Source organism: Alternaria alternata (assembly GCF_001642055.1).
Source record: "Alternaria alternata strain SRC1lrK2f unplaced genomic scaffold CC77scaffold_23, whole genome shotgun sequence".
Classification (NCBI taxonomy): Eukaryota; Fungi; Ascomycota; class Dothideomycetes; order Pleosporales; family Pleosporaceae; genus Alternaria; species Alternaria alternata.
In genome coordinates this window covers 67,768-92,005 of record NW_017306212.1, presented here as the reverse complement: position 1 = coordinate 92,005, position 24,238 = coordinate 67,768, and the positions used below count along the sequence as shown (strand labels likewise).

The window sequence follows — 24,238 nt, the reverse complement described above, 5'->3', positions numbered from 1 at the left end:
GTTTGGTTGAATTCAGTTTGCGTGTGAAAATGTTCAAAGTGAACAGTCGCGTCTGCATGCAAGCTAAATCCGGCAAGCATCATTGCGGTGTTGCCCGAGTTGTCATAGAGGGGTCTTCCCGATCCTGCCCCACACATACACGTCGCCCCGCCACAGCCCTTACCACAATCACAATGCGGCACATTCTCGGGCATTTGATATAGTACAATAGGTAACTACTCTTGTAGTAATGCAACGCGTATCTTCTCAGTGTATACGTCAAAATGGCATCCTTTAGCAAAGCTGCGCGAAACGTGTTGCACAAAAGCCCGAACGATGTTGTGTTACTTTCTACGGTCAGGTCGCCAATCAATCGTAGTTTCAAGGGCGGTTACAAAGATGCTCACCCAGAAGACATATTGATGCCGGTGAGTGTCGGCATAAGAATGCACTACGCTGTTGCTAAACATGTCAGATTATGAGAGCTGCCGTACAACGAGCTGGCATTGAAAAGAATGATGTGAACGATGTCATGATTGGGAATGTACTCGCTGAACTTGGTTTCGCAAAGACCGGGCGCATGGCACTCAATCATGCTGGATTTCCAAACTCGACGACTTTTCACACAGTCAATCGTCAATGTTCGAGCAGTCTGCAGGCCATCACCCACATTTCGCACTCGATAATGGTGGGCCAAATTGACGTGGGGCTTGCTGGCGGTGTAGAGAGCATGTCAAGGAACTACGCCTCGCGGGGCCTCCCGACCGATGTTTCGCCCACACTACTAGGATCAACCGTCAAAGATGCTCGCGACTGTCTCATGCCGATGGGAATCACGTCAGAGAATGTGGCGGAAAGATACAAGGTCGATAGAAAGTCACAAGACGAGTATGCGGTACGAAGTCATAGTCGCGCAAGTCGCGCCCAAAAGGAAGGCCGCTTTGACTGGGAGATAGCGCCAGTGACGGTTCAGAGGATAGACGAAGCAAGCGGTCAGCCTGCAGGGCATGAAGTAACCAAGGACGATGGTATTCGACATGGCTTAACTTTTGAAAAAGTGTCGACGCTCAAGCCTGTGTTCGGCGAGAACGGCAAGAGTACTGCAGGCAACTCGTAAGTTGACCTAGATCAAAGCTACTACGTGGCTAACCTACCAGGTCTCAAATATCCGACGGCGCATCCTCGACCATACTCGCTCGGCGTTCATGGGCTGAAGAGCGTGGTCTGAAGCCACTCGGCCGCTTTGTCGGTACACAAGTCAAAGGCTGCGCTCCCGATGAGATGGGCATCAGCCCAATATACGCGATACCTGCATTACTGGAGTGGACAGGTATCCAACTAAAGGACGTCGATGTTATCGAGCTGAACGAGGCGTTCGCCAGTCAAACCATCGCTTGCATTCGGGAGCTGGGTCTCGATGAAGACAAGGTTAACCCGAATGGAGGTGCGATAGCTCTCGGACATCCTACTGGGGCGACAGGTGCTCGGCAAACTGCTACACTGTTTGGCGAGCTGCGACGTCAAGACAAGGAGATCGGCATTGTCAGCATGTGTGCGAGTACCGGGCTAGGCCTTGCTTCTTTGTTCGTTCGAGAGTCATAGCATTGTAGAAATCTAACGAAACGTTGATGGTGATGATCTAAAGATGATGGTAGTGAAGCTCGGAACACGAAACTGTCGCGCGCGTCACATGTCCATTCCGCCTAGCCAGTTTGGGAAGCGGTAAACACAGGGGGCCGCCCGCATTCTAGCCCGGCAGTGTCTTCCCCACACGATGCTGCTGCATCCGCGTCCCACACGTCCACCGCCTGGGAGCCACCAGCCATGTCTTGGGCATTGTTGAAGCTCTCTTTAGAGCCTCATATCCCCTTCATGATTCATTGAGGTGCTTTTGCCATTACAATCAACATCATGTTCTTGCTTCGACGCGCCCCACTGCGTGCCATCCCCCGGCAAACCACCTTCCGTCCTCAACGACGATCACTCGGCAGCGTGAGCGCCATCGACTCAGTCATCTTCCGTACGCTGTTTGGAACCGATGAGATTCGGAAGGTGTTTGACGACAAAGCGTACATCAATCGGTGCGTTGATGCCGAGACCGCATTGGCAAGGGCACAGTCAAAATGCAATGTGATACCTTCACATATCGGAGAGATTGTGACATCCAAAGCCCGCGAAGTAGAACTCGACTACGACAGGCTGCGCAACGAAACCGAAATCGTCGGATATCCCATATTTCCTTTGGTCCGACAGCTCTCCGCGTCATGTGGTGACGAGGCCGGACGTTATGTGCATTGGGGAGCAACAACACAGGACATCATGGATCTGGCAAGCATGCTGCAGATGAAAGAAGGCCTTGAGATTGTTGAGCGTACGCTTCGCTCCGTCATCAAGAACCTGGAAGATTTGTCAAGAAAGCATCGGGATACGCCCATGGCCGGTCGCACCCATCTTCAGCATGCTCTGCCCATTACTTTCGGACACAAGTGTGCTATATGGCTATCTGGATTCCAAAGACACCTCGAGCGCCTCGAGCAGCTCAAATCGCGTGCCTTGATGGTCCAGTTTGGAGGAGCTGCAGGCTCTTTGGCTTCACTAGGCTCAGGCGACGATGGCATCCGTGTTCGGAAGGAAATGGCGAAAGATCTAGGTTTGACCGATCCTCCGATCACATGGCATGTCGCCAGAGATGGAGTTGCTGAAATTACAAACTACCTTGCACTTGTTGGTGGTACCTTAGGCAAGCTTGCTCTGGACATTATCATCATGTCTTCAAACGAACTTTCAGAAGTCTCAGAGCCTTTTGTGCCGCACCGCGGCGCCTCCTCGACTATGCCACAGAAGCGGAACCCCATTTCAAGCGAAGTCATTCTGGCGGCATCGAAGATTCTACGATCAAATGCCGGCTTGGTGCTCGACGGTATGGTGTCAGACTTCGAGCGTGCTTCTGGTCCATGGCATCTGGAATGGGTGGCTGTCCCAGAAAGCTTTGTGATTGCTGTTGGAGCGCTGAACCAGGCTGACTTTGCGCTTTCTGGCCTTGTAGTAAACCCCAAGCAGATGCTCACAAATCTGTATTCTACTAGGGGTCTAATCGTCGCTGAAGCTGTAATGATGGGCCTTGCTCCGCATGTCGGTCGATCAAAAGCGCACGATGTTGTCTACGAGGCATGCAAAGAAAGTATTGAGAACGATACCAGCTTATTAGAAGCTCTGCAGACGCGGTCCGAGATTACCGACAAGATTTCCAGCCAAGAGCTCAGCTCGCTGTGCGATGCGAAGAACTATCTAGGCTCGTGTGGATTGATGGTGGACGAGGTCTTAGCTGCATCCAGATAAACAACATGAGAGCACATTTGCCATGCATAGACATTACTTGACAACCACATTGTAAATGCGTTTCCTGAGTCAGCACTATACTTTCGATTGACCACCTTATCATGACCGCCAAAGAACCCCGCAAGTGAGCCACTAGGTCCATGTTGCGACAGCCTTCATGTGGGAGAGTGCATCGCACGTTCATCTCACGGGTCCCACCAACCCGGTCAAGATAATGACTCTTTGCCCAATGATATCCATGTGGGCCTCCTCACAGCTCCCGTAGCTACCGAATTGGTAACCCCGCTATTATGTGTATCGGGCCCCGCCACCACATCATGCACAGGCCGGACCACCTAGCTGCGGCAGATGTCGGCCTAAAGTTCCATAGCCATGGATAGTCCAATATAAGGCTGATTCTTGACATGGTAAGCTTGATCACACCTACAGTCCATCGTCATACACTCAACATCATGCAAGACTTCAAAGAACGCAAGCTCGTCACCGATCCCCAAAAGGCATTCCACTTCACAGATCTCCAAAGACTGAAGCCAACACGTGCAAACGACCCCTACGACTATCAAGCGGGATGGGGAAATCGACATCAATCAGAGGTCATTCCAGGCACTTTACCCGTTGCTCAGAATAACCCTCAGGAAGTTCGATTCGGACTTTATACTGAAGGCATCACATATTCAGCATTCGCAGCGCCCCGCGCCCACAACTTTAGTACTTATATGTACCGATGCCGACCCGCAGCTGCTCATAGTATGTGTTGCTATCAAACTTCCTGCACGAATATACTAACGTATCACAGAGGGCTACATTCCGATTGAGACAAAGTCGAATATCACAAACTGTTTCTTGTCCATCAATCCTAAAGTCGAGACGCTCCCTGAGCAAGCAGAATGGCATCCATTTCCACTGCCAAAAGAAGATGAGAAAATTGACTTCGTCGATGGCCTGCATACACTCTGCGGCAGCGGAGACCCAAACATCAAAGAGGGTCTTGCGCTATACGTATACATGATCAACTCGAGTATGGAACAACGAGCATTCTGTAACACCGATGGCGACTTCCTTATCTGCGCGCAACAAGGCAACCTTGACATAAAGACTGAGATGGGGAAGATCTTCTTGCAACCTGGTGAGATCTGTGTTATACAGCGTGGTATTAGGTTTTGCCTGAACTTGGCTCCGGATACACCAGTGGCGCGTGGCTATATCACAGAAGTCTGGGGGTCGATGTGGGAGCTTCCGGATCTTGGCCCACTAGGTGGCCATGGTCTTGCCAATCCTCGCGATTTCCTCTACCCGGTAGCCGCTATCGATGATGATCTGCACGTAGACTGGCAGATCGTCAACAAGACCAACGGTCAGCTCGTGGCGATACAGCAAGACCACAGCCCCTTCGATCTTGTCGCATGGCACGGTAACGTTGTTCCGTACAAGTATGATCTTACGAAGTTCTCTTCGCAAAACAGCACATCCATCGATCACACTGACCCATCGATCTTCACAGTCCTCACAGCCAAATCCCGTGATCCTTTGACACCATTAGCAGACTTCCTCTGGTTCGGTCCCAGGTGGGATGTTGCGACCAACACTTTCCGACTACCCTACTTCCACCGCAATTCCGCCTCCGAATTCCTTGCCTGTCTATACGGACAAGGTCTTGGAAGAAGCGACGATTTCCGACCTGGTGGAGGTAGTTTTGAGGGCGGTCACACACCCCACGGTGGATTTCATGAGGGATACCAACATGGTATGCGTATACATGAGAGCCAACCCGAGAAGATTCTCACTGGTAAGCCACACTCATTACCAAACAGTCGGAAGATTGCTAACGTCGACTTAGACCAATTGACCATCATGGTCGAATCAAGCCGTCTCTTCCTCTTTACTGAATACGCTCGTAAGGGCTGCGGGACAATCGAAACACGGGGAACCGACTACAAGGTTTGGGATGCTCTTCCGGATCGCTTCTCTGCCAACAAGAGAGCCCAAGAGTTACTGGCTCGAATCAAGGACGACAAGATTGCAGAGAAGAAGAGGCTTGCACCGTACTACTTCGGTGGGTTTTCGCATGGCGCCAACACCAGTAACACAGAGGGTGTTCACGCTGAAGAGCTGAAGCAATATCTCACCTCCGACTCGAAGGCCAACGGAACAAACGGCGTCCATGCATAAATGTTCTTTTGTGTTCTCAATTTCGTGTCTCAGTCAATTTAGCGATGTAATTGTGCGAGTTCCAACACTACATGTACATTGTATATACCGCATTCAATACTGTGCAATGAATACTGTCTCAACGTCTGTCATATCAGAAAATGTCTGTGCATTCACATACGGGACCCTTTGCGGACCCCACAAGCTTCATGTGGGGCAAGAACTTTCAGACATCAAGCTACGTTCTCTTAATATCACCGTTGACGGACATGGCGAGCCTAGAGCAGGACCATGTATTCTTTCAGGACAGTCGCGAGAGCGGCACCACACGCGTACCTTCAACCCATAGCCAGTCGGATCGCTACCCGAACATCGCAACCACAGAGAAGAAGTATCGCGACCAAGAACAATGTTTCCAAACAAATGGTTGAGAAACTGCCTTTGGCAGGAATCAAAGTCCTGGACATGACCCGAGTATTAGCTGGGGTATGTGATTGACTCGGCGAAATGGAAACGCAGTCGCTAATATCAAGTAGCCATACTGTACACAAATACTTGGAGATCTTGGGTTAGTAATGAACACATAGCTAGATAGAACAGACGCTGATGAGTGATCAGAGCAGACGTGATCAAGATCGAACACCCCACACGAGGCGACGACACACGATCCTGGGGCCCACCAGATGCACCATATACGGACGGTGTCGAGCGTCAGTTCCCTGGCGAAAGCGCATATTATCTTTCCGTATGTCTGATGAGTTAACCGTGTATGTGACTCTCTGACTTGATGCAGGTAAATCGTAATAAGAAGTCGATTGGGCTAGCCTTCAACAACCCCACAGGAATCTCCATTCTGCACAGGCTCGCGCAGGAATGCGATGTGCTTGTTGAGAACTACCTCCCGGGATCGCTCGCAAAGTATCAGCTCGACTACGCAACCCTTGCGAAGCTCAATCCTTCCCTTGTTTACGCTTCTGTCACCGGCTATGGACAAACGGGACCATACCGCGATCGTGCAGGCTATGATGTGATGGTCGAGGCTGAGATGGGCTTGATGCACATCACTGGAGAGAGGGATGGACCACCAGTCAAGGTTGGCGTAGCGGTTACGGATATCATGACTGGCATGTACACTGCGATTGGCATACAGGCGGCGTTATATTCGCGTAAAGAGACTGGTTTAGGCCAGTGGATCGATGCGAGTTTGAGCGACGTGCAGGTTTCGGGATTGGCAAACATCGCGAGCAGTGCGCTGGTAACAGGCAAAGGCGACAGTGGTCGATGGGGAACTGCACATGGTAAGCGCAGACTTGAGATGTAAGACCGAGGATCATACTGACTTGGCCATAGCGACAGTAGTACCCTACCGAGCTTACAAAACAAAAGACACGAACATCGCAGTTGGCGGCTGCAACGACCGCCTCTATGGCATCCTCTGCGACAAGCTACAACGCCCGGAATGGAAAACCGATCCTCGCTTCCTCACAAACGCGCTCCGCGTCAAACACCGTACGGAGATCGATACGCTTGTCGAAGCCGAACTCATGACCAAGACAACACAAGAGTGGCTGGAGATCTTCGACGGAAGCGGAATGCCATACGCGGCTGTGAATGATATCAAGGGCACGGTTGAACACGAACACGTTCTTGCGCGCAATATGATCCAGGAGATCGATCATCCAGCAGTGGGCAAGGTGAAGCTTGTCAATCATCCGGTGAAATATTCGAGAGCCGAGCCGCGGATCAGGAGTCCACCGCCGTTACTGGGGCAGCATACCGATGAGGTATTAAGGGACATGTTGGGATATGGAGAGAGCGAGATCAAGGAGCTGAGAGATAAGAAAGTTGTTGCGTAGATGTTGATGTTGCGCGCTACCCCTGCATTCCAAATCCTCGAAACAAGAACGCGTGCCAATGAATACGGTTCATCAACTTACGCGTCATCACATGATTCGATATCCTTGCAAGCTTTTAGTCTTACGCTGCACGTTCTCAAAGACCCAACCACCGAATTTCCCAAGCCGCGTGTCCGCCGTCAGCAAACCTTTGAGAGTGACGTTTCGCGAAGCCCCACGTGGCTCCGCTTTCTTCGACGCGGATCACCGGATAAGTGCGCTAGCCCCACATGCGCCATCAGCATGCACCCCACAACGTCCTTCACGCGACATGCTCTTGGCCATATCGCGGATGTATTGTGCCCTGCATGTGCCATGTGGGTTTGATATTGCGAAAGCCAGCCATGTGGTATACGACTAGTGGGGGTAGAATGCGTACTGAGAGTGTTGTGCGAGGATGGCATGGCTGGTAAACGCATGTTGAACGTGTAAAAGCCAGGCACGGTTAAGTAGATACCTAGGTATCTTCAGTATGACAACTAAGACTATTGCAGTTGAAACAGGTAACAATGCAACGGCACTGCCGTTCCGTTATCAGTTCGCTGCTGGGGCTGTTGCTGGGATATCAGAGATTTTGGTAATGTGAGATTAGGTACCTTCATGTTAGAATTCGAGAAAGCTACTAAGAACATTGACAGGTACCCGCTTGATGTAGTCAAGACACGGATCCAACTTCAGCATGGCAAAGTCATTGATGGTGAAGGGTACAATGGTGTCTTGGACTGCTTCAAAAAGATTATCAGGAATGAGGGTGTGTTGAGATTATATCGCGGTATTACTGCGCCTATATTGATGGAGGTACCCAAGCGGTACGATCAAATCTTCCTCTCAAGTTGACAACAGCTGATCAAAGGCAGTGCTATCAAGTTCTCGGCGAACGATACTTTCACACAGTTTTATCAACACCTGTTCTCTACTCCGACAGTAACCCAACCTCTCGCAATCCTCACAGGTGCCAGCGCCGGCGCAACAGAATCCCTCGTAGTTGTTCCTTTCGAGCTACTCAAGATTCGACTACAAGATAAGACCTCTGCATCACGATATAACGGCCTCCTCGACTGTCTCGTCAAAGTAGTTCGCCAAGAGGGGCTATTGGCACTATACAACGGTTTCGAAGCCACGTTATGGCGGCACATTGTATGGAACGCCGGGTATTTTGGCTGCATTTTCCAAGTGCGGGCTCAGCTACCCGCTCCAGCGACATCGAGCAACCCGAGAAGACAGAAAATGGGGAACGATCTCATCGCCGGGTTTGTGGGAGGTGTTGTGGGAACGACATTTAACACCCCGTTAGATGTAGTCAAGAGTCGAATACAGAGCGTCGCTAAAACACCTGGTGTAAGGCAGAAGTACGCTTGGGCGTGGCCGAGTCTGGAGGTCGTTGCAAGAGAAGAAGGGTTCAGAGCGTTATACAAGGGATATGTGGCGAAAATACTTAGATTTGGACCAGGTGGAGGTGTATTGCTAGTCGTGTATTCTGCAGTGTTGGATATGTTCGCGAAAACAGCATAAGCATCGCTTGAATTGAAGGAACGATTGCTTAAACGCTGATACAAAGAAATATCGGCTTCATGTAGTTGGCCTGGCCCTCGTAGCTCAAATATCTGTGCCAGACTTGACGAAGATGTGCAAACTATTCAGTGCAGATGGTAGTAACTGTCATGTGCTTGTCATTGGCTACTGACCAACATTCCAAATCTCAGTTCTGGTATTTCCCTTGAGCCGACAATGATATGTCACACGCTCACTCTCAACTGGCCTTGTCCCTTCAGTGAATTCATGTACGTTAGTCGTATACCCATCCGCTTACTTATCTGAGACGCGATCATCCGATGTGCAAACCTCTAGCGGAAGATTGACAGAATGAAACATGGCTAGCCGACATCTAAAGTAGCAATTGATTGATTCAATGCGCCAGATCAAGCAAAGCTAGTCACCTAAATGAGGCGAATGAGACAGTCGGAGATTCCAACACGGTCAGCAGTCAGGGGAGGCCCCACTAGCGTACGCCTCATGGTCCCACATGAGAGTCGATCCGGGGTTGGAGCAGGACGGAATCCTTCGAGAAGTCTTTGAAATTTGAGGCGTGTCTTCGGGTCATCTATCTCGTCATCCAACAAGTGCGACAAGGCACGGTGCGATTTGCGGTGTTTGGTGATGGCATGGCGTTAGACGATGGTCTGAGGGTCCTGCACGCCGGAGGTATCTCCAAGTGGCGATTGTGGACCACCAACTTGAAAATCAGCTGTATCCTTCGGAGGCACACATATGCGCGCGGCGCAATCTGCAGCAGCAGGATTGCAGGTTTATATGCGTTTTGTAGATGAAGGTTGAGATGAGCCTATAATGCTTAGGCCGAGTCATGGTCTTGCTTTCCCCCGCAGTCCGCGATCTCTTGGCAACCTAGACAGCACCTGCAGACACCGACCTTCGAAGGGTCCTCCGACATCCGCCTACACATCGAATCTTTGCGACGAGCGACATGGCGTTAAAACAGTGCAGCATGTGCGATCGCACATTCACCAAATGTATGTCGCGGCCGAGCGCGTCAAGAAAGTGGGCTGACCTCTCCTCCAGTAGAGCACGTGAAAAGGCATGAGCGGTCGCGTCCGTCTATCATAAACCTTCATTATCATCGTTGACTAAACATCATCTCAGACACACGAGAACGACCTTATGAGTGCCCGACATGCAAAAAGCACTTCTCGCGCAGGTGAGTCCCCCAATGAAAAACCTCCGTACTAGCGTCCAACCTCTGCGAATAGCGATGTTCTGTTCCGACACTGCAAAGGCCACGCGCAGAATGCTATGAACCGGATGAAGAGCAATGAGCAACAAAACACCAACGATCAGCAAGAGTTCCGTCACAACTCGATGGACGAGAACCAAACATCACGACCATCTGCATCACGAACCGCAAACGGCCCGACTCCAGGACCAACGCCATTAATCCGTGAAGATTCCAACTTCTCGCCTATGTCCAGGAGAAGAGAATCCCAAATACCGCAAATCAACGTGAATGATCAGTACAACGCGCATATTTCTCCGCAGACTCATGCCCGGCAACCTCCATCGCGATTGCAGCCGCCGTCACCCGGTGAGGACCGAATAGAAGCGCTCATCAACGCGGCGCAGCATCTCGAACCCGGAACCGACACGCCATGGCGATCGCCATCACCTATGATCATTGCGCGTGCAGAACATGCTCAGATGTCCAATCGAAATCCTCACGAAAGTATGGGTCCACCGATCGACCCGGCTATGGAGGCCCTCACATTCTCACCAGCCGGACACGTATCGAGTTTGGATCAGTGGGCTTTTGAGCTTGTTCAAAGCAACAACCCAGTTCCCAACCGTACTCCTGCGGACGCCTTACAAACATGGCTGTTTCCCCTCGAAGGTGATATGAATACTCCTCATGGATCACACCACCTGGGTGTAGACGGCTTTTTCGACCATGAGGCGTTTCGAGCAGTCCCAGAAAATCAAGCTAGTCCATCGGGTAGCAGTGTTTCAATAGCAAGCAGAGTCCCACGAGAACGGTTTCAGCGAGTCCAAAGTTGCTGGCCGTCCAGGAATCGCAAATCTACGCGGCTGATGCCAGACCTATGGCAGAATCTAGTGGCGTGCGAATGCACCAACATACTCTCAGAAGTTGGTTCTGGAGCTATGGAAACTCCAATGAGCGAAAGAGAACGGCGAAACTCGCGTTGGGGGCTGGACGAAGAGTGCAGGAGCAGGCTCCAAAGCACGCTGAACAATTTACCATCATCCGGACCGCCGCGGTCAGAATCCTATGGCGACACTGCGTCGTCGAGCGGCGATGCAGCAGGAAGTCCAAGTATCGAGGGTGTGCAGTTCCCACCTGCTGAAATCTTGGATATCGCATTGGAGATGTATCTCTATTACTTTCATCCTACCCTTCCAATCATCCATATTCCTACTTTCTCGGCAAAGAATGCGCCCCGGCCACTGCTACTTTGTATGTGTCTTATTGGACTAAGCATCCTTGGTACGGCAGGTGCAGCAAAGTTTGTTACACGCACATTTCCTGTAAGCAACATTGCAGTGGTATATGCCCTATGACGACTAACATATGCTTAGGCTGTGTTACAACTTGCGTTGGCGGAACTGCAATCACTACCGACAACAGACCATCCGCCGCATAGGCAAATGCGGATAATTGCCACTAGCTTGCTTGCGCTTAATTTAGCATCGATCACAGGAGTGAGTAGCACTAATCGATAGCATACATTGTTGGTTAACATTCACGTAGCGAAAAAGCCGTATTGCACAAGCAGAGAAGATGTATGCAGAGCTCATCGAGGTACATGGCCGCTTACATACACTGCTCCCAGTCATTCAACTAACTGTCCCAGTTTTCGCAAAGTCAGGGGCTTTTCTCCGCTAATGAGGGTGTAAAGATCGACCCTCTTCTCGACGAGATGATCGATATCGACTCCAAGTGGAAGGCTTGGTCCAAGGTTGAATGCGGCAAACGTATCATCTTTGGTCTCATAGAAGCAGATTGCTGGTGGGCAGGCTATCTATCAACGTCGCCAATGATCCGCCCCGAAACAGTACAAATTTTGCCACCCTCGGACTACTCCCTATATCACGTCAACAGCGCAGCGAAATGGTTTAATCTTGTACAGCGTGGCGCAAGAATTCACTCGCAGAAGATAACACCGTCATTCCATCCGACCCCGGGACTGAAGCTCGATGCATCAAGCTTTCGCTCACTATTGACCCTTCTCCTCCTACGCATCTATGAGAGCAACGATAGGCTTGCTCAAGTGACAGGAAATCAAAAGCAGCTACAGCCCTGGCGCATATACGCTGAAGATGCTCGTAGTCGAGACATCCTGCCACTGTTGGTGAACCTCTCCAGTTCTTCGATCGACGCACTTCGAACAGCGGACTTGAATTCCGCTGTCCTTTGGCATGCCTCTTGCATGGTGCTTGGAGCAAACATACGCTATTTCGAACTCGCAGCTGGACGCTCCGGTCCCGAGCCTGCCGTCAACGCTCTGGAAGACATCTCAGTATGGTGTCAAACACCAAGCGCAAGAAGGAGCGTGCTGCACGCCGCCCACATCTACAAACTACTCTTCGACCGAAAAGTTAGTGATATCGTCAACCCACACAGCGTGGTCGCTCTGTTTCACGCTGCCCTCGTCCTAGGCTTATACATCTTCGCCCTTCCCCCAACGCCCAATTGTCCTATCAACGACTCGTGCATCGAGCTTCTCGATCTTGTAGACTGGATATCTGTTGGTCAGCTTGGTTTTATCGATACGCCGCAATCACCTGTAGCATTCGGCGACACCACGCAAGTCGTGAAATTCATACACCACGGTGGGAGCTTTAGTATAACTGGTATCACACTCGAGGGCGGATATCTCGCGGCTCGCCGCACCTTATTACATTGTGCAGATCTCATGGAAGGCATGGGTCGCTGGAAGAGCAGAACATTCAGTCAGATACTACACATCATGAGCGATGATCTGACAGACTATGAGGGTCATGATAATGATGATGGGGAGGATGAGGTAGATGGCGGTGGGGAAGAAGGGGAGAGGAATACGAGGTGACGGTTAGCATCCTCTTCCCAGCAGTGTCTTTCGATTACCCAATTGCAAGGCCTGTGGGGAAGAGGATGATAATCAAGATAATCACGGAGTGATTTTTGATATCGTTTCAATTCGATGGGAATTGGTTTTGCGACGCTTCAACAGCGTGATCTGGATAGGTGCAGAGCGTGCCAAGGTAGAGTTAGTCAGGGATGGTATACACAGTTTGCATTGGGTGGCGTTGAACCGCATAGCCAAGGTGTTATGCAGCGGCAGGCAGAGTCATGAAGCGGAATCGCGACCTCGAAAAAGTGGTTTGTTCTTCTTAAAGATTTACGTAATATATCATGTTTGTCGCTAGTAATGTACAAAGACCTTACATGCAACGTATGATCGACACCTGCATGTAAGTGCCTACTATCCTCTCTATAGTCTCAACCCTGAGGAAACAACCATACTCTTCTAGTAGAAAGCTTCCGTGACTGTGTTCCTAGCTAGTGCTCTACACTTTTAAACCTGTCAATCTCTCGATGAGCACGTCGAACACCTTACTGCTGCAATCGACGACTTGTGCAATAGTGGCCCAGAACATTACCGCTGGAAGCATACCGATGACTGTGATGAAAGTAGGTCGTCTGGGGAAAACAGAGAGTTGCTGCTGCGTCGAAACGGACGTGGTATTCGACTCTTCGACACCCGCACCGTTCTCTCGATCCTGCTCGATGAAAAAAGGATTTCGGCGAGGTGGAGAGATCGAAGATTGCCAGCGTTTTATATGATTCCAACCCTCAAGCTCGGAGCCAGATCCATCAGGTGCCCTACGTAAAAATAGTTCTTCATCTTTTGCCTTCACCGGAGTCCCATACGTGATCAGGTCTCCTGCTGATCCGCCGTCCATGACCGTCTCTATAGGCGCAAGGTCCATGTCCCTGAATTTATCTAGCTCGGCCAAAGCTCTCTGCTCCGCTACTTCTTCTTTTTCAACTCTGGCCTCTCGCGCAAGCTCAGTGAGTTTTCTTTGGGGAGATGCGTGACCTTGATGTTCCGATGGCGAGATTTCGTCGCTTTCTTGTGCTTTGACGCAGCTGCGTGTGTGATCTACGGGCGAATCTGGGATGGAGTCGCAGGTTGCGAAGTCGACGTGCTTGCCATTAGGGGTCCGTACGACAGCGCAAGCAGGGGAAGAGAAGTTGACGGAGAAATTCGATGCTGGTGGCGTGTCTTCTAAGGCTTTGCGAACATTCTTGGGTGAAACGACCATTTGATGACAGTCTCTGGAAGCTTCGGAAGACTGCTGTATGGTTAGCGGAGGCTGTGTAGACTCACGTACATGATGCCTCACATCATACGAATTGGTGGCCATCTGTTGTCCTTCCACTCGATGCATCTCTTTATCTTTGTAGAGAGCTTTGAGGTCAAAGGTCTCCTCGATAGCTAGCCTGTGGTCTGATACGCCATCGATCGGCATATCAAAGTTGTAATCCCCGTCTGCGGCGGCTGCTTTCTGCACTCGTTTCTGTTGCCGACATTGCTCCTTCAAACTTCTCTCGATTGAAGCGCGACGGCGCTCCAGTTCTCTGGCCCCGTCGGAGGCTTGCTGATTGTGAGGATAGGATCTGCTGTAGTCGCAAACCGGCACAGACGATGCCATCTTGCCGGGCATGTTCATGATGTCCTCGATCGTATCTCTATCCCTCTCACCTGCTCCAAAAGCATCTTCGCCATCGCTCAGCTCCATACTGTCGTCTTCATCTTCGTAGCCGTCTTGTCGCTCGTCACCGTGAGCTGATTGGAGGTTTTTGCAGCTCATATTGTCCTCATAGCTTTTGCTGTTGGGAGTTTCAGTCAAAATTGACTGACTTGCTGGTCCATTGCTAAAGTACGGTGTTGGGGAAAGAGGTGAAGGGCTGCGCACGTCGTGCAGCATCCTCTGGAGGGTGCGACAGTCAGCTGGCGAGAAAGAAGGGCGCTGTGGATCAATGGACAGTAACGGTGATGGCATGCTGGTGTTGCCTTTGGATAGCGGACGTTCGTCTAGTGAGGTTGATGTTTGTGCAGTTGGCGTCAACGGTCTTGCAGAAACCGGTGAGCTCGAGTGATTCAGCAAGCTGTGATTCTGGGGTGACGACATGAATAGAGCATTGGGCGAAAGTGTCATTGGTTTATTGCAGTAGTCGCGATCGAACGAGGGGAACGAAGTTGACAGGGAAAGAAGTGCGATTGAGCAGGTAACACAAGCACCTACCCCAATTGGAGACGACAAACGACAAATGGAAGCATTGACTAAACAATGCACTGCAACAAGCACACCTGATGAAGACTATGCCGAACGATACAAGTCGCACACGAGAGCGCCACTATCAAGCTTAATACTCAACACCTTCCTCACCAACACGCACGCCTCTTAGAACATAGCCGTCTCTCTTAGCTTCGGCTGCCTCTCTTATGATCGTGTCTTCGATATCCTTACTTCGCACCTTCCATCTCACCCGGTACGGCTTCGCCATCGTAGTGCTTCCGACAGCGTCAAACGCTCCATCGCTAGTATCTACCTGCAGCTCATTCCCCTGTTGATCAAGCGGCGGCAAAATGTCGAAAGCCCATAGTAGCTTCGCCAATACGATGAACATACTATTCTCAGCTAGATGCACACCCGAGCAGATCCTGCGGCCCGCACCAAAAGCCCAGTGATCGCGACTCGCAGCTGGGCCAGCTGCGTAGTGTCCGCTGCCACGGGGGTAATTGATGTATCTCTCCGGATTAAAAAGTTGGGGATCCGCAAAATGATCTGGATTGTAGTGAATCGGGTATTGTTGGAGACACACGACTGACTTGGCAGGTATGTGAATGCCTTTGTAGGTTATGGGCGCGGTAGTATAGTGTGGCGTACCAATGTTTGTGACGGGGCGTAGACGTAGGGTTTCCTTGACGATGGCGCGGATGTAGGGAAGTCTTGACTCATCCTCGAACGTTGGGGATCGAGAGGACGAGGTAATTCCTCTTATTTCCTCGACTGCTCTTTGTCGTGCAAGTGGGTTTGCGCTGAGGTACAGAACGGCCGTATTGAGCGCCGCCGACGTCGTCTCGCTTCCAGCTTCGATCATGCTGCCAGCCAAGAATGCTGCCTGTAACTCACTGATACCCTGCTTTTCATAGTCGCTCTCGATGAATTGCTTTACGAAACATTCTGGGGCTTGTTTGGTCTCCATCTGAGTTTTAAGAGTACTCCAAAAGGACATCCATAGATTCGCTTGCTTATCAAAATATGGTTTCACTCCTTTACGCCACCATTGTAGTCGTGGTGGAAGGTTACCGAGGAACGGAAGCGTGTCTGCCAAGTAGGTACCTGGTTTTGCCATTGTAGAGAAATCGTTCATGATATCGTAGATGCCGTGAACTTCATCGCAGTCCTAGTGCTGATTAGCAACCCATGTTTGTACTGTTGTATGTGTCACTCACCCATTCCGGTATCCTTCTCCCATATGTGCTCGTCATGATAACGCTTACAGTATATCGTCTGATCGCTTTGTAACTCACTTCATTTCCTTTCCCTGGGTCCGCACCCTTCAATATCTCTTCAAGCAACATCTTCGCCTCGAACTCCTGACTTGGTTTAAACGTCGCACTTACAGCTGGTGTCAACAGCTTATGGCTGATGCCTCTTAGCTTCCTCCATTCTGGACCGTACTCCATGAACAGGAACCTCATTCCGCCGCCTAGTGCATCCCCGGATACCGGCAATGGTGCTCGGGAGCTTGTATGCGCTGACTGCTTGTCTAGAATCTCTTTACACGCATCCGGCGAGCATATCATATACCAGTCGTTCCATCCCAAACGGATCTTATAGACTTCGCCATACTCGCGGGCCCAAGCGGTAATTTGCTGATGTGGTTGTTGGCCCAATTGATGTGCGTTTCCAATGACTGGAAGACCCGCAGGTCCGGGCGCGACTTTTGTTCCCGATGGTGCCTTATTCTTGTATCGCGTGTAAAGGATGAAGACTACGAAGAATAGTATGACCAGGACGATGGTATACATGTGGGGCTAGCTGAGGAGAGACAGTCTCAAGGTGTATTTGGAGGGAGACAACAAAATAGAAGTAGAATCATGCAGTACGTTTAATGAATCATCTTGAAGATTTGATATACGGGGGTATGTCCATGGAATATTGCCGCATCTTGAGGCGCGGCGCATTGAACGTGCCATCATGCAAGTTTCCCCACATGTTCGGTTGGATGAATCCTACGCTGCGCATGCTTAGTGCAGAAGAGGGGAATGCGGAGTAGGTGAGCTTACCTTGATCACGTATTGTACTTTACTCCAACGTCCGACGTATTCGGTCCGGGACAAGACATTGTTTCTGGCGTTGGGGAAGATGCAGGTGCTATAGCGCCCTCTTGCGCGCTGGCGCAGCTCCACCAAACACCCGCCCCCAGTACGACACGAAGTCTTTCCATTAGTGTTCGCTCAAAGACTTCTTAGCTACCTATCCAAGTCCTGACATTATTGTCTGTAGGTAATGACATGTTGTAGCGGTCTAGAGGGAAGCCTGTTGTTTGATCCTGCTCATGAAAGGAGTGCGACAGAGGCCGAACCAGCCTTGTTCAGGCGGCCATTTAGTCAGCCGTCGCTGTCGGCTCCTCCCAAACCACCGAGCGTGTCCACCTTACCAAAGAATCGCGATTCAGGCAAACAACAGGCTCAAACAGCGCGTCATGAACCTGTTTCTATTCGATCTATAAAAACTGCGTGCATAGTCTCATAGCTAACATTACAGAACATGCTTACCCGCCTCGCAGTTCGTACGCCGCTGCGCTTTCTTACATCCAGCCTATATCTGTCGAGTCTCCGCCCATCGAACTTCCGCCCATCGAGCCTTTCCACTACGTATCAGCGCACCATGTCTACGTCTACTTTCACGCTCGACCCTGCGATATTCAATCGATCATTATACAAGAAGATAACAGACTTGTGGTTTTCTGGCGTTGATACGACTGGTCAGAACTTTGACATGAGCGTTGCAAAACGCTGGTTCGCAAGCAGTCCTGAAGAGCGAGACGTCTTTGATGGACAATGTAGAAGCACATGCGTGAATGCGCTTGAAGCAATCGGACCAGACAAATTCCCAGAAGCGAGTGCGCAGCCATTTCTAGACGAGATTGCGCGCGTTGCGGAGGAGGAAAGCAAGGCAGATGCTGCGACAGGAGAGGAAGCTGCATGGACGGCACTGAGTTTCGCACTGCTGCTAGACCAAATGCCACGGAACATATACCGCACAGAAGACGGTTTGCGACTGGTGTACACGCATTACGATCGTATTGCTCATGCATTCACTCGCAACATTTTGTCGCACTCTTCGCCCATTCCCCGCCCAGATACACACCCAGTCATGCGTCTCTCTGCTGCGCACAGGACTTGGCTTTACATGCCTCTGATGCACTCTGAAGATCTATCTGCCCATGACCTCGCCGATGGGATCCTGACGGAGTTTTCTCGAGAACTCGAAGGTATAGATGGGTATAATGGCACGAAGATGTGGGTTGAGAACTACCAGAAGTCTGCGAAGGAACACAGGGACATACTGGAACGGTTTGGTAGGTATCCCCATCGGAACACTGCCTTGGGTAGGACTAGTACAGACGAAGAGCGTAGGTTTATTGAAGAAGGGGGAGCAACATTTGGTGTTGCACAGAATCAGAAGGGCGACACAGAGAAGGTAGATGCAGTATAAATTCGCAAAACAATGTCAATATTCCACTATACTTTCATATATCGGCAAGAACCTGCGTAGTAAGTATTATGCCGTGGCACTGCATTTGAAATGACTTGAGCGTAAGCATGCTGTCGTGCAACAAAGTCTGTTCATGGAGCATCAACATATACACTTGTCCACCCACCCATCTAAGCTACTGCAAAAAGAACATAACCACTTCCAGCATTCCTAGTGCTACCCAGTCGTCCACAAGAGCAAAAAATGGGGTCTTACCGCGACTCGAACGCGGGGCCTCTCGCAAGCTGTGCTTGGGTTTGTGTCCTAAAAGGGCTCCCTAAGCGAGAATCATACCACTAGACTGGTTTTGGTTAGCTGGTGAATGAGCTGAATGAGTGGTTGTGACCACATACCCATAAGACCGAAGCACCTGAGTTGGCGTTGTTGTTGATGGAATATTTCTGGACTTTTCTGTTCATATACTTATTCAAGATCCGATTATGAAATGGTGGGTCTGCAGGGAGGTCGAAGTGGCCTCCGTGGATACCACATCACGAATACGAATGATGTGGGGTAACTTGACTAGCTTGCAACAGCAGCCAATTACAATCCTCATACTCGTGCGCTCGATTCGACAAATGTTTGTTAAGATCTATGAGCATTCGAATAGTGCAGGTTGTAAGGCTGGCATGATAACGTTATATGACATTCTCTTTTTCGCCACCTCTGTAGTCCAAGCAGCATTGCTACGCTGGATCGGAGAAGCGTACAATCGACGATGCACTAGTCTAAAGATTTGCAGGAAATTTTGGAATTATCAGGAAGATTCTATACACCGACATCATGCTCGAATATGGCTGTTGAATCGACAACCATCATCAGTACGAACAAGGGTAGCAGAAAAGCTTCAGGTTGCGATTGTCGCGGCGGATGCGCTACCGCCAGGGTCGCGCCGCATCTCGCTTCGACATCATGGACGCGTCCCTCAATGTTGGCCAGCCTTGCATTACGCCTCTACTGTTTCCGCCAACTTTGACCTTGCAACGCCAAATTCCGATGGCTTTCGCGGTCGTACCTCCTCCTCTACACGTTTCGTAAAAGTAAAAATCCACAATGGTGCGATTGCTGGTTCCTGAAGGTGAGCACTTGGACCTCCCAGAGATACCTAGCTTCAGATCTGACAAGGACAGGCGAGGGACAACTGCCCTCCCTTCTCAAACCGCCTCCCGCCATTGCCACACAAAGCGACCTCATCGCAGCACCATGGAGAGGTTGTGTAGGCGCTGCGGTCGTTACTGGCAGCCTGGCTCTTGTCGGCCGCTCCCGACCTGGCGTGTTTCTCAAGTCCGCCGCCTTTATCAGCGCCGTAGACCTTACCTGGACAGCATCTGGGATATACGGGCGCCATGAATTGAATCGAGGTGTGTTCAATATGGAGAACATACAACCCAAGCCTGGCAAGCTATGGGAACAGACAAAGCATTGGACTTCTGAAGATATGGCATTGGTTGGTGGAGCACTAGGAATATTCATGGCATTGAATCCGCGGGCTTTGCCAGGTGCCTATGGTTTCTCACGATTCTTTGGAGCGGCTATGGTTGGATCTGCGCTTAACGTCAAGGTCAGCCAATCCGTGGATAGGCTCAAATATCCCCCAACACTCCTCCAGCTCTTCGATCAGACGGTTACTACGGCTCGACAAAAGGAATATGAAAAGCTACAGAACGACGAAAGGGCCAAGGCATCCCTCTCTCGAATCGGCAAACTCGCACTCTGGTACCACTCATCTTCGTTAATGGGAGTTCTCCGCAGCCCTCTGCAAATTGGGGCAATGGGTGACATGCCTGGTGGACCGATTCAAGTGGGGCATGGAGGGAGTTCCGGGCCTGGTGGTGGCTCATTGGCTGCACTAAAAGCTGAAATGGAGAGAGAAACTGTCATCCAGATCCAGTTTAAAGAAAACGAACTTGAAGGACCTGATGTGGAAAACGGATATCGTGCGTACAAGGACGATCTCAAGTCACGAGATGCGAGCAAAGTACAGGATTGGTTAGAGCAAGTCCAGGCTCTCAAAAAGCAGGTGGGCGCCGAGCTGCAATATGTTTGGCCGCACCTTGCGCAGAGAGAAGATGAGTTTTACCAACATGTGCAGGAAGACAGGGAGAAGGATATCATTCGTCGAGAACTACAGCTGCTCAACAACATGGCTTCTGATCTGGTAGTTCGGTATGCGGCCCTTGAGTATCATGAATACGATGCGCAAAAGCAACTACAACAGGTTACACAAGCAGGCTCCATGGGCACAGAGCTAGATGTAGTTTTCCAGGACGTCACAAAGTCGTACAAAACGCCCCAACATCCAGCTGAAGATATCCAAATGAGCTATCACGGTCCGAGAACTGTAACGGAACGAATACGCACAACCTGGTCAAGACAAAAGGAGTTACTACGCCATCTGGACCATAGTATCACCCGGGTTAGAGCCTTCGAGCCCGAGGAAGGGACTCATGTCGCTGAGCACGTCAAGCGTCTTGTGCAGGATGCCGAGATGATGGGACGGAACATCGAGGCCACTGAGCGATTGTTGCAATGGTTTGAGGAGCAAGTACGACAGGCTGATGAGGTAGGAAAAGACGATGCTCGTCGAGACGGAGCTTGACCGAGGTCCCTTGATTCCTGAGCGAGGACTTCCTTCGTTCTGCATGTCGCATGACGTTGCATGCTTCCAACAATCAACGTTACGATGGCTGAATCCTGTCAAGGCGCGCGCGTCGATAACATTCAGCTCTTCCGAGGTCATTTGAAGTCAGACACGCAGCATTTGCAGTACATAAGGTAAGTTGCCAGTACTACTTAGACGTGATATCAATCAAGCTAACAGAATGTTTTAGATGTAGAATGATATGAGCATATTAGCGAAGCATCGTCCCAATTCGATAACTGTCCTGCTTATGAAAACATCATAGGTAGGATGAATATGTATTGTGGAGAAGACAGGTGAAGAAATAGCCACACAGTATGCTCTAGATGGCTCAACCAATTAGCGAGCGCTCATGTTTGCTGGATTTTCGGATAGAGTTGTGAATCAATTGTTCGTGACCAGCTATGTACAAGATGGGTAGCGAACGAGCTTCGTGGTCCCATTTGATCGCTTTTTTAGCATCTGTTCCGCATTTGTGCCAGATGAGTGTCGGCGATGGATGACGTAACCGGTCGGGAGTGGACGCGGAAATCTTTCGCCGCTGCGCTTCTAGAAGAGTCACGACAACTGCCAAATTCGCTATCACCACCACCACTTTCCCGTACCGACTGCGTTCGTAAACACGCTCACAGACCCAAAGATGCGCTCACTACGTCCATCAGCAGCGCGCAGAATCCGCGCATCGCTTACTCCGGAAACAACGACACGGACATTCCGCGCACGACAGAGCCCAAGACCATGTCTCCTTTGCGCACACCGCATACCGACCCAGGCGATATCGCGCAGATTGCAGTCGACGTCTTCGTCGTCCAATACCGTCGAAAAGCCATTTGATACGCAGAGTGCCACAACACAATCGTCGCAGGTCCCGCAAACACACTATTCCTTCTTCCCGAATGCCCTTCCAGCCGGACCACCGCCAGACGGCCCCTTTGCTATCGATCTCTCTGCGCTCAAGAAAGAGTTTCTCCAACTCCAAGCCCGTGCCCACCCCGACCTCCATCCCCAGGCAGACAAGAAACGCGCCGAAGCCCTCTCAGCACGCATCAACGAGGCCTACAAAACACTCCAGAACCCGCTTCTGCGCGCGCAATACCTGCTGTCTCTGCGCGGAATAGAAGTAGCAGAAGACGAAACGGCCAAAGTGGATGACCCAGAGTTATTGATGGAGGTGCTCGAGGCGAGAGAGAACATAGAAGAGGCAGAGAGCGAAGAGGACTTAGTGGAGATGAGGGAGAGGAACGAGGAGAGAATAGCGGAGAGCACGGAGATAATCGACCAGGCGTTTAAGAGGGATGACCTAGAAGCTGCCAAGAGTGAAGCGGTCAAGTTGAGATATTGGGTCAACATCAAAGAGAGTATTGAGAACTGGGAAAAGGGGGTGCCGGTTGTGCTGCAGCATTAGGTGCATATCACAACTATCAGGACCGACTCAATGCCACAATCTCCACGCTCTGAACACGATTTATCCACCCTAAACGGGAACAGTAATGGGGTTCATCACCCCCGCTCCGCCATCGACCTTCAACTCCGCCCCAGTAATATAACTACTGAACCCACTCGCCAAGAATCCCACCGTCCTACCTACCTCCTCTGGCCTCCCTGCTCTCTCCAAACCAATCGTTCTCTTCTGGCTCTCCTCTCCCTGCAGTGCAGCGGGAGGAAACTGGCCCTGTGCCATCTCTTTGACACCACAATCCTTCAGATCGACGCCGACATCAATCTGCCCAGCCGTAATAGCATTGATCCGCACACCGGTTCCCTTGAGCACGAGCACACCAGAGCGTACAACACCAAGTGCAGCATGCGAAGCCATTGTAAAAGCAGGAGCCCAACACCCACCATACGTGCCCGCAACGCTGGTGACGACGATGATACTCCCATACGGAACGTCCTTTGGTGCAGCATTAGGATAACTCCCCTTGGGCGTTGTCTTTTGCATTGCAGCGGGCGCATACTTGAGCGCGAAGAAAGCAGGCATGGCATTTGTATCAAATGCTGCGTACAAGTCTTTCGGCCCTGTCTGGTTGATAGACGGGGGTCCTAGCAAACCGGTAGAAGATGTCCAAACATCGAGTCGGCCCCAGGAGTTTAGCACGTCATCAATCAGGGCGAGAGTATCTTCTTCCGAGTTGATTTTGTAAGGGTAGCCGATGACTTTTGTGTTTGGGTATTGCGCATTTATTGAGTCGGCGAGTTCGGTGTAGGTTTCTGAGGGGAGGCTAGAGCATGCATATATGCATGCTGCGCCGTGTGCTGCAAAGAGATGTTAGTGAGTGGCTGTAAGGTGGATATGGACGTGACTTGCCTGCAAGCTCAGCGACGATTGCTTTTCCCACGGGTTGGGTTGCTCCTGTAACTACGCATACGAAACCATACTAGATCACATGGCGACGTTAATCATCACTTCTTCCCATGTTGCCTATAGTCCTCAAGACTTGTGTCCAAATCTTGCCAAATCTCTTGCAACAAACCTGGGAACTTTTCTTGCAAAACATACCAGTTTTCCATCTGCTCTATACGGCGAAAAATGCTCCGAGTCCGTAATTCCAGCATCTCGTGTTCCATTCCCGTTCGCAGTGGCCATGTTTGCAAATATGCTCAAGGTGCCGTTGCGACAATTGATAATAAACAGAGTTCAGAGGGAGAAGAACAGAACGCGCACAGCAGCGCGTCTGCGAACCATCACATCATGTCATCAGATCAATTGCCAGCTACTTGCTTGGTTGGAAGGTATTATGTCAGGGTACATATCCACGGGGCGCGGAGATGCGAATTACATGTGCGATTGTTGGCTGAGATGGGGACCTTATCGGGACCTTATCGGGCTGCATGGTGGCTGCCGCGGGGCAGGGGAAGGGTCATGGTATCTATGTGCTTAGACGACTTGGAT

The 24,238-nt window shown here is 50.7% G+C and overlaps 12 protein-coding genes across 12 annotated transcripts; 9 read left to right on the top strand and 3 right to left on the bottom strand.

Annotated features, from left to right (window-relative positions):
• Window positions 1-177: 177 nt before the first annotated feature.
• CC77DRAFT_997930 (3-ketoacyl-CoA thiolase A) lies at window positions 178-1,581 on the top strand (the record flags this gene model as incomplete). Its single annotated transcript, XM_018536524.1, has 3 exons — window positions 178-407; window positions 455-1,092; window positions 1,137-1,581. Exons 1-3 carry the CDS (start codon window positions 264-266, stop codon window positions 1,579-1,581), a joined length of 1,227 nt encoding a protein of 408 aa, XP_018381323.1. The 5' UTR covers window positions 178-263.
• A 175-nt stretch (window positions 1,582-1,756) lies between these two features.
• On the top strand, window positions 1,757-3,511 carry CC77DRAFT_1024334 (adenylosuccinate lyase). Its single transcript, XM_018525850.1, has one exon. It carries the CDS (start codon window positions 1,891-1,893, stop codon window positions 3,316-3,318), a length of 1,428 nt encoding a protein of 475 aa, XP_018381322.1. The 5' UTR covers window positions 1,757-1,890; the 3' UTR covers window positions 3,319-3,511.
• Window positions 3,512-3,746: 235 nt separating this feature from the next.
• Window positions 3,747-5,611, top strand: CC77DRAFT_1043610 (homogentisate 1,2-dioxygenase). The gene is made up of 3 exons (XM_018527323.1): window positions 3,747-4,065; window positions 4,115-5,104; window positions 5,156-5,611. Exons 1-3 carry the CDS (start codon window positions 3,771-3,773, stop codon window positions 5,485-5,487), a joined length of 1,617 nt encoding a protein of 538 aa, XP_018381321.1. The 5' UTR covers window positions 3,747-3,770; the 3' UTR covers window positions 5,488-5,611.
• Window positions 5,612-5,757: 146 nt separating this feature from the next.
• Window positions 5,758-7,322, top strand: CC77DRAFT_997920 (CoA-transferase family III; the record flags this gene model as incomplete). Its single annotated transcript, XM_018536523.1, has 5 exons — window positions 5,758-5,952; window positions 6,003-6,034; window positions 6,085-6,211; window positions 6,260-6,764; window positions 6,817-7,322. The coding sequence occupies 5 exons, from the start codon at window positions 5,758-5,760 to the stop codon at window positions 7,320-7,322; spliced, it is 1,365 nt and encodes a 454-aa protein (XP_018381320.1).
• Window positions 7,323-7,667: 345 nt separating this feature from the next.
• On the top strand, window positions 7,668-8,975 carry CC77DRAFT_1024330 (mitochondrial 2-oxodicarboxylate carrier protein-like protein). Its single transcript, XM_018525849.1, has 3 exons — window positions 7,668-7,943; window positions 8,000-8,170; window positions 8,219-8,975. Exons 1-3 carry the CDS (start codon window positions 7,834-7,836, stop codon window positions 8,871-8,873), a joined length of 936 nt encoding a protein of 311 aa, XP_018381319.1. The 5' UTR covers window positions 7,668-7,833; the 3' UTR covers window positions 8,874-8,975.
• Window positions 8,976-10,337: 1,362 nt separating this feature from the next.
• CC77DRAFT_945569 (hypothetical protein) lies at window positions 10,338-12,955 on the top strand (the record flags this gene model as incomplete). Its single annotated transcript, XM_018535027.1, has 4 exons — window positions 10,338-11,414; window positions 11,466-11,588; window positions 11,638-11,688; window positions 11,741-12,955. 4 exons carry the CDS (start codon window positions 10,338-10,340, stop codon window positions 12,953-12,955), a joined length of 2,466 nt encoding a protein of 821 aa, XP_018381318.1.
• Window positions 12,956-13,436: 481 nt separating this feature from the next.
• CC77DRAFT_1098575 (hypothetical protein) lies at window positions 13,437-14,936 on the bottom strand (the record flags this gene model as incomplete). Its single annotated transcript, XM_018529956.1, has 2 exons — window positions 13,437-14,225; window positions 14,277-14,936. 2 exons carry the CDS (start codon window positions 14,934-14,936, stop codon window positions 13,437-13,439), a joined length of 1,449 nt encoding a protein of 482 aa, XP_018381317.1.
• A 364-nt stretch (window positions 14,937-15,300) lies between these two features.
• On the bottom strand, window positions 15,301-16,972 carry CC77DRAFT_1043606 (cytochrome P450 76C3; the record flags this gene model as incomplete). The annotated part of the gene is made up of 2 exons (XM_018527322.1): window positions 15,301-16,344; window positions 16,394-16,972. 2 exons carry the CDS (start codon window positions 16,970-16,972, stop codon window positions 15,301-15,303), a joined length of 1,623 nt encoding a protein of 540 aa, XP_018381316.1.
• An 862-nt stretch (window positions 16,973-17,834) lies between these two features.
• CC77DRAFT_1012590 (DUF924-domain-containing protein) lies at window positions 17,835-18,665 on the top strand (the record flags this gene model as incomplete). The annotated part of the gene is made up of 1 exon (XM_018523776.1): window positions 17,835-18,665. One exon carries the CDS (start codon window positions 17,835-17,837, stop codon window positions 18,663-18,665), a length of 831 nt encoding a protein of 276 aa, XP_018381315.1.
• A 703-nt stretch (window positions 18,666-19,368) lies between these two features.
• On the top strand, window positions 19,369-21,772 carry CC77DRAFT_1053602 (hypothetical protein). The gene is made up of 3 exons (XM_018527754.1): window positions 19,369-19,782; window positions 19,835-21,479; window positions 21,536-21,772. Exons 1-2 carry the CDS (start codon window positions 19,758-19,760, stop codon window positions 21,301-21,303), a joined length of 1,494 nt encoding a protein of 497 aa, XP_018381314.1. The 5' UTR covers window positions 19,369-19,757; the 3' UTR covers window positions 21,304-21,479; window positions 21,536-21,772.
• CC77DRAFT_406173 (Co-chaperone Hsc20) lies at window positions 21,500-22,784 on the top strand. The gene has a single exon (XM_018531584.1). The coding sequence runs from the start codon at window positions 21,986-21,988 to the stop codon at window positions 22,748-22,750; it is 765 nt and encodes a 254-aa protein (XP_018381313.1). The 5' UTR covers window positions 21,500-21,985; the 3' UTR covers window positions 22,751-22,784.
• Window positions 22,578-24,101, bottom strand: CC77DRAFT_1024326 (NAD(P)-binding protein). Its single transcript, XM_018525848.1, has 3 exons — window positions 23,846-24,101; window positions 23,654-23,723; window positions 22,578-23,601 (listed from the first exon to the last, which is right to left on the bottom strand). The coding sequence occupies exons 1-3, from the start codon at window positions 23,930-23,932 to the stop codon at window positions 22,820-22,822; spliced, it is 939 nt and encodes a 312-aa protein (XP_018381312.1). The 5' UTR covers window positions 23,933-24,101; the 3' UTR covers window positions 22,578-22,819.
• Between the last annotated feature and the right edge of the window lie 137 nt (window positions 24,102-24,238).

Coding starts and splice junctions, on each gene's coding strand:
- CC77DRAFT_1024330 (XM_018525849.1), top strand. CDS start 7,834: ATGACAACTAAGACTATTGCAGTTGAAACAGGTAACAATGCAACGGCA. Junction 7,944..7,999: donor ATATCAGAGATTTTGGTAAT/GTGAGATTAGGT, acceptor GAACATTGACAG/GTACCCGCTTGATGTAGTCA. Junction 8,171..8,218: donor TTGATGGAGGTACCCAAGCG/GTACGATCAAAT, acceptor GATCAAAGGCAG/TGCTATCAAGTTCTCGGCGA.
- CC77DRAFT_1024334 (XM_018525850.1), top strand. CDS start 1,891: ATGTTCTTGCTTCGACGCGCCCCACTGCGTGCCATCCCCCGGCAAACC.
- CC77DRAFT_1043610 (XM_018527323.1), top strand. CDS start 3,771: ATGCAAGACTTCAAAGAACGCAAGCTCGTCACCGATCCCCAAAAGGCA. Junction 4,066..4,114: donor CCGACCCGCAGCTGCTCATA/GTATGTGTTGCT, acceptor AACGTATCACAG/AGGGCTACATTCCGATTGAG. Junction 5,105..5,155: donor ACCCGAGAAGATTCTCACTG/GTAAGCCACACT, acceptor ACGTCGACTTAG/ACCAATTGACCATCATGGTC.
- CC77DRAFT_1053602 (XM_018527754.1), top strand. CDS start 19,758: ATGGTGCGATTGCTGGTTCCTGAAG. Junction 19,783..19,834: donor GCGATTGCTGGTTCCTGAAG/GTGAGCACTTGG, acceptor TGACAAGGACAG/GCGAGGGACAACTGCCCTCC.
- CC77DRAFT_406173 (XM_018531584.1), top strand. CDS start 21,986: ATGCGCTCACTACGTCCATCAGCAGCGCGCAGAATCCGCGCATCGCTT.
- CC77DRAFT_1024326 (XM_018525848.1), bottom strand. CDS start 23,932: ATGGCCACTGCGAACGGGAATGGAACACGAGATGCTGGAATTACGGAC. Junction 23,724..23,845: donor ATAGAGCAGATGGAAAACTG/GTATGTTTTGCA, acceptor CATGTGATCTAG/TATGGTTTCGTATGCGTAGT. Junction 23,602..23,653: donor AATCGTCGCTGAGCTTGCAG/GCAAGTCACGTC, acceptor ATCTCTTTGCAG/CACACGGCGCAGCATGCATA.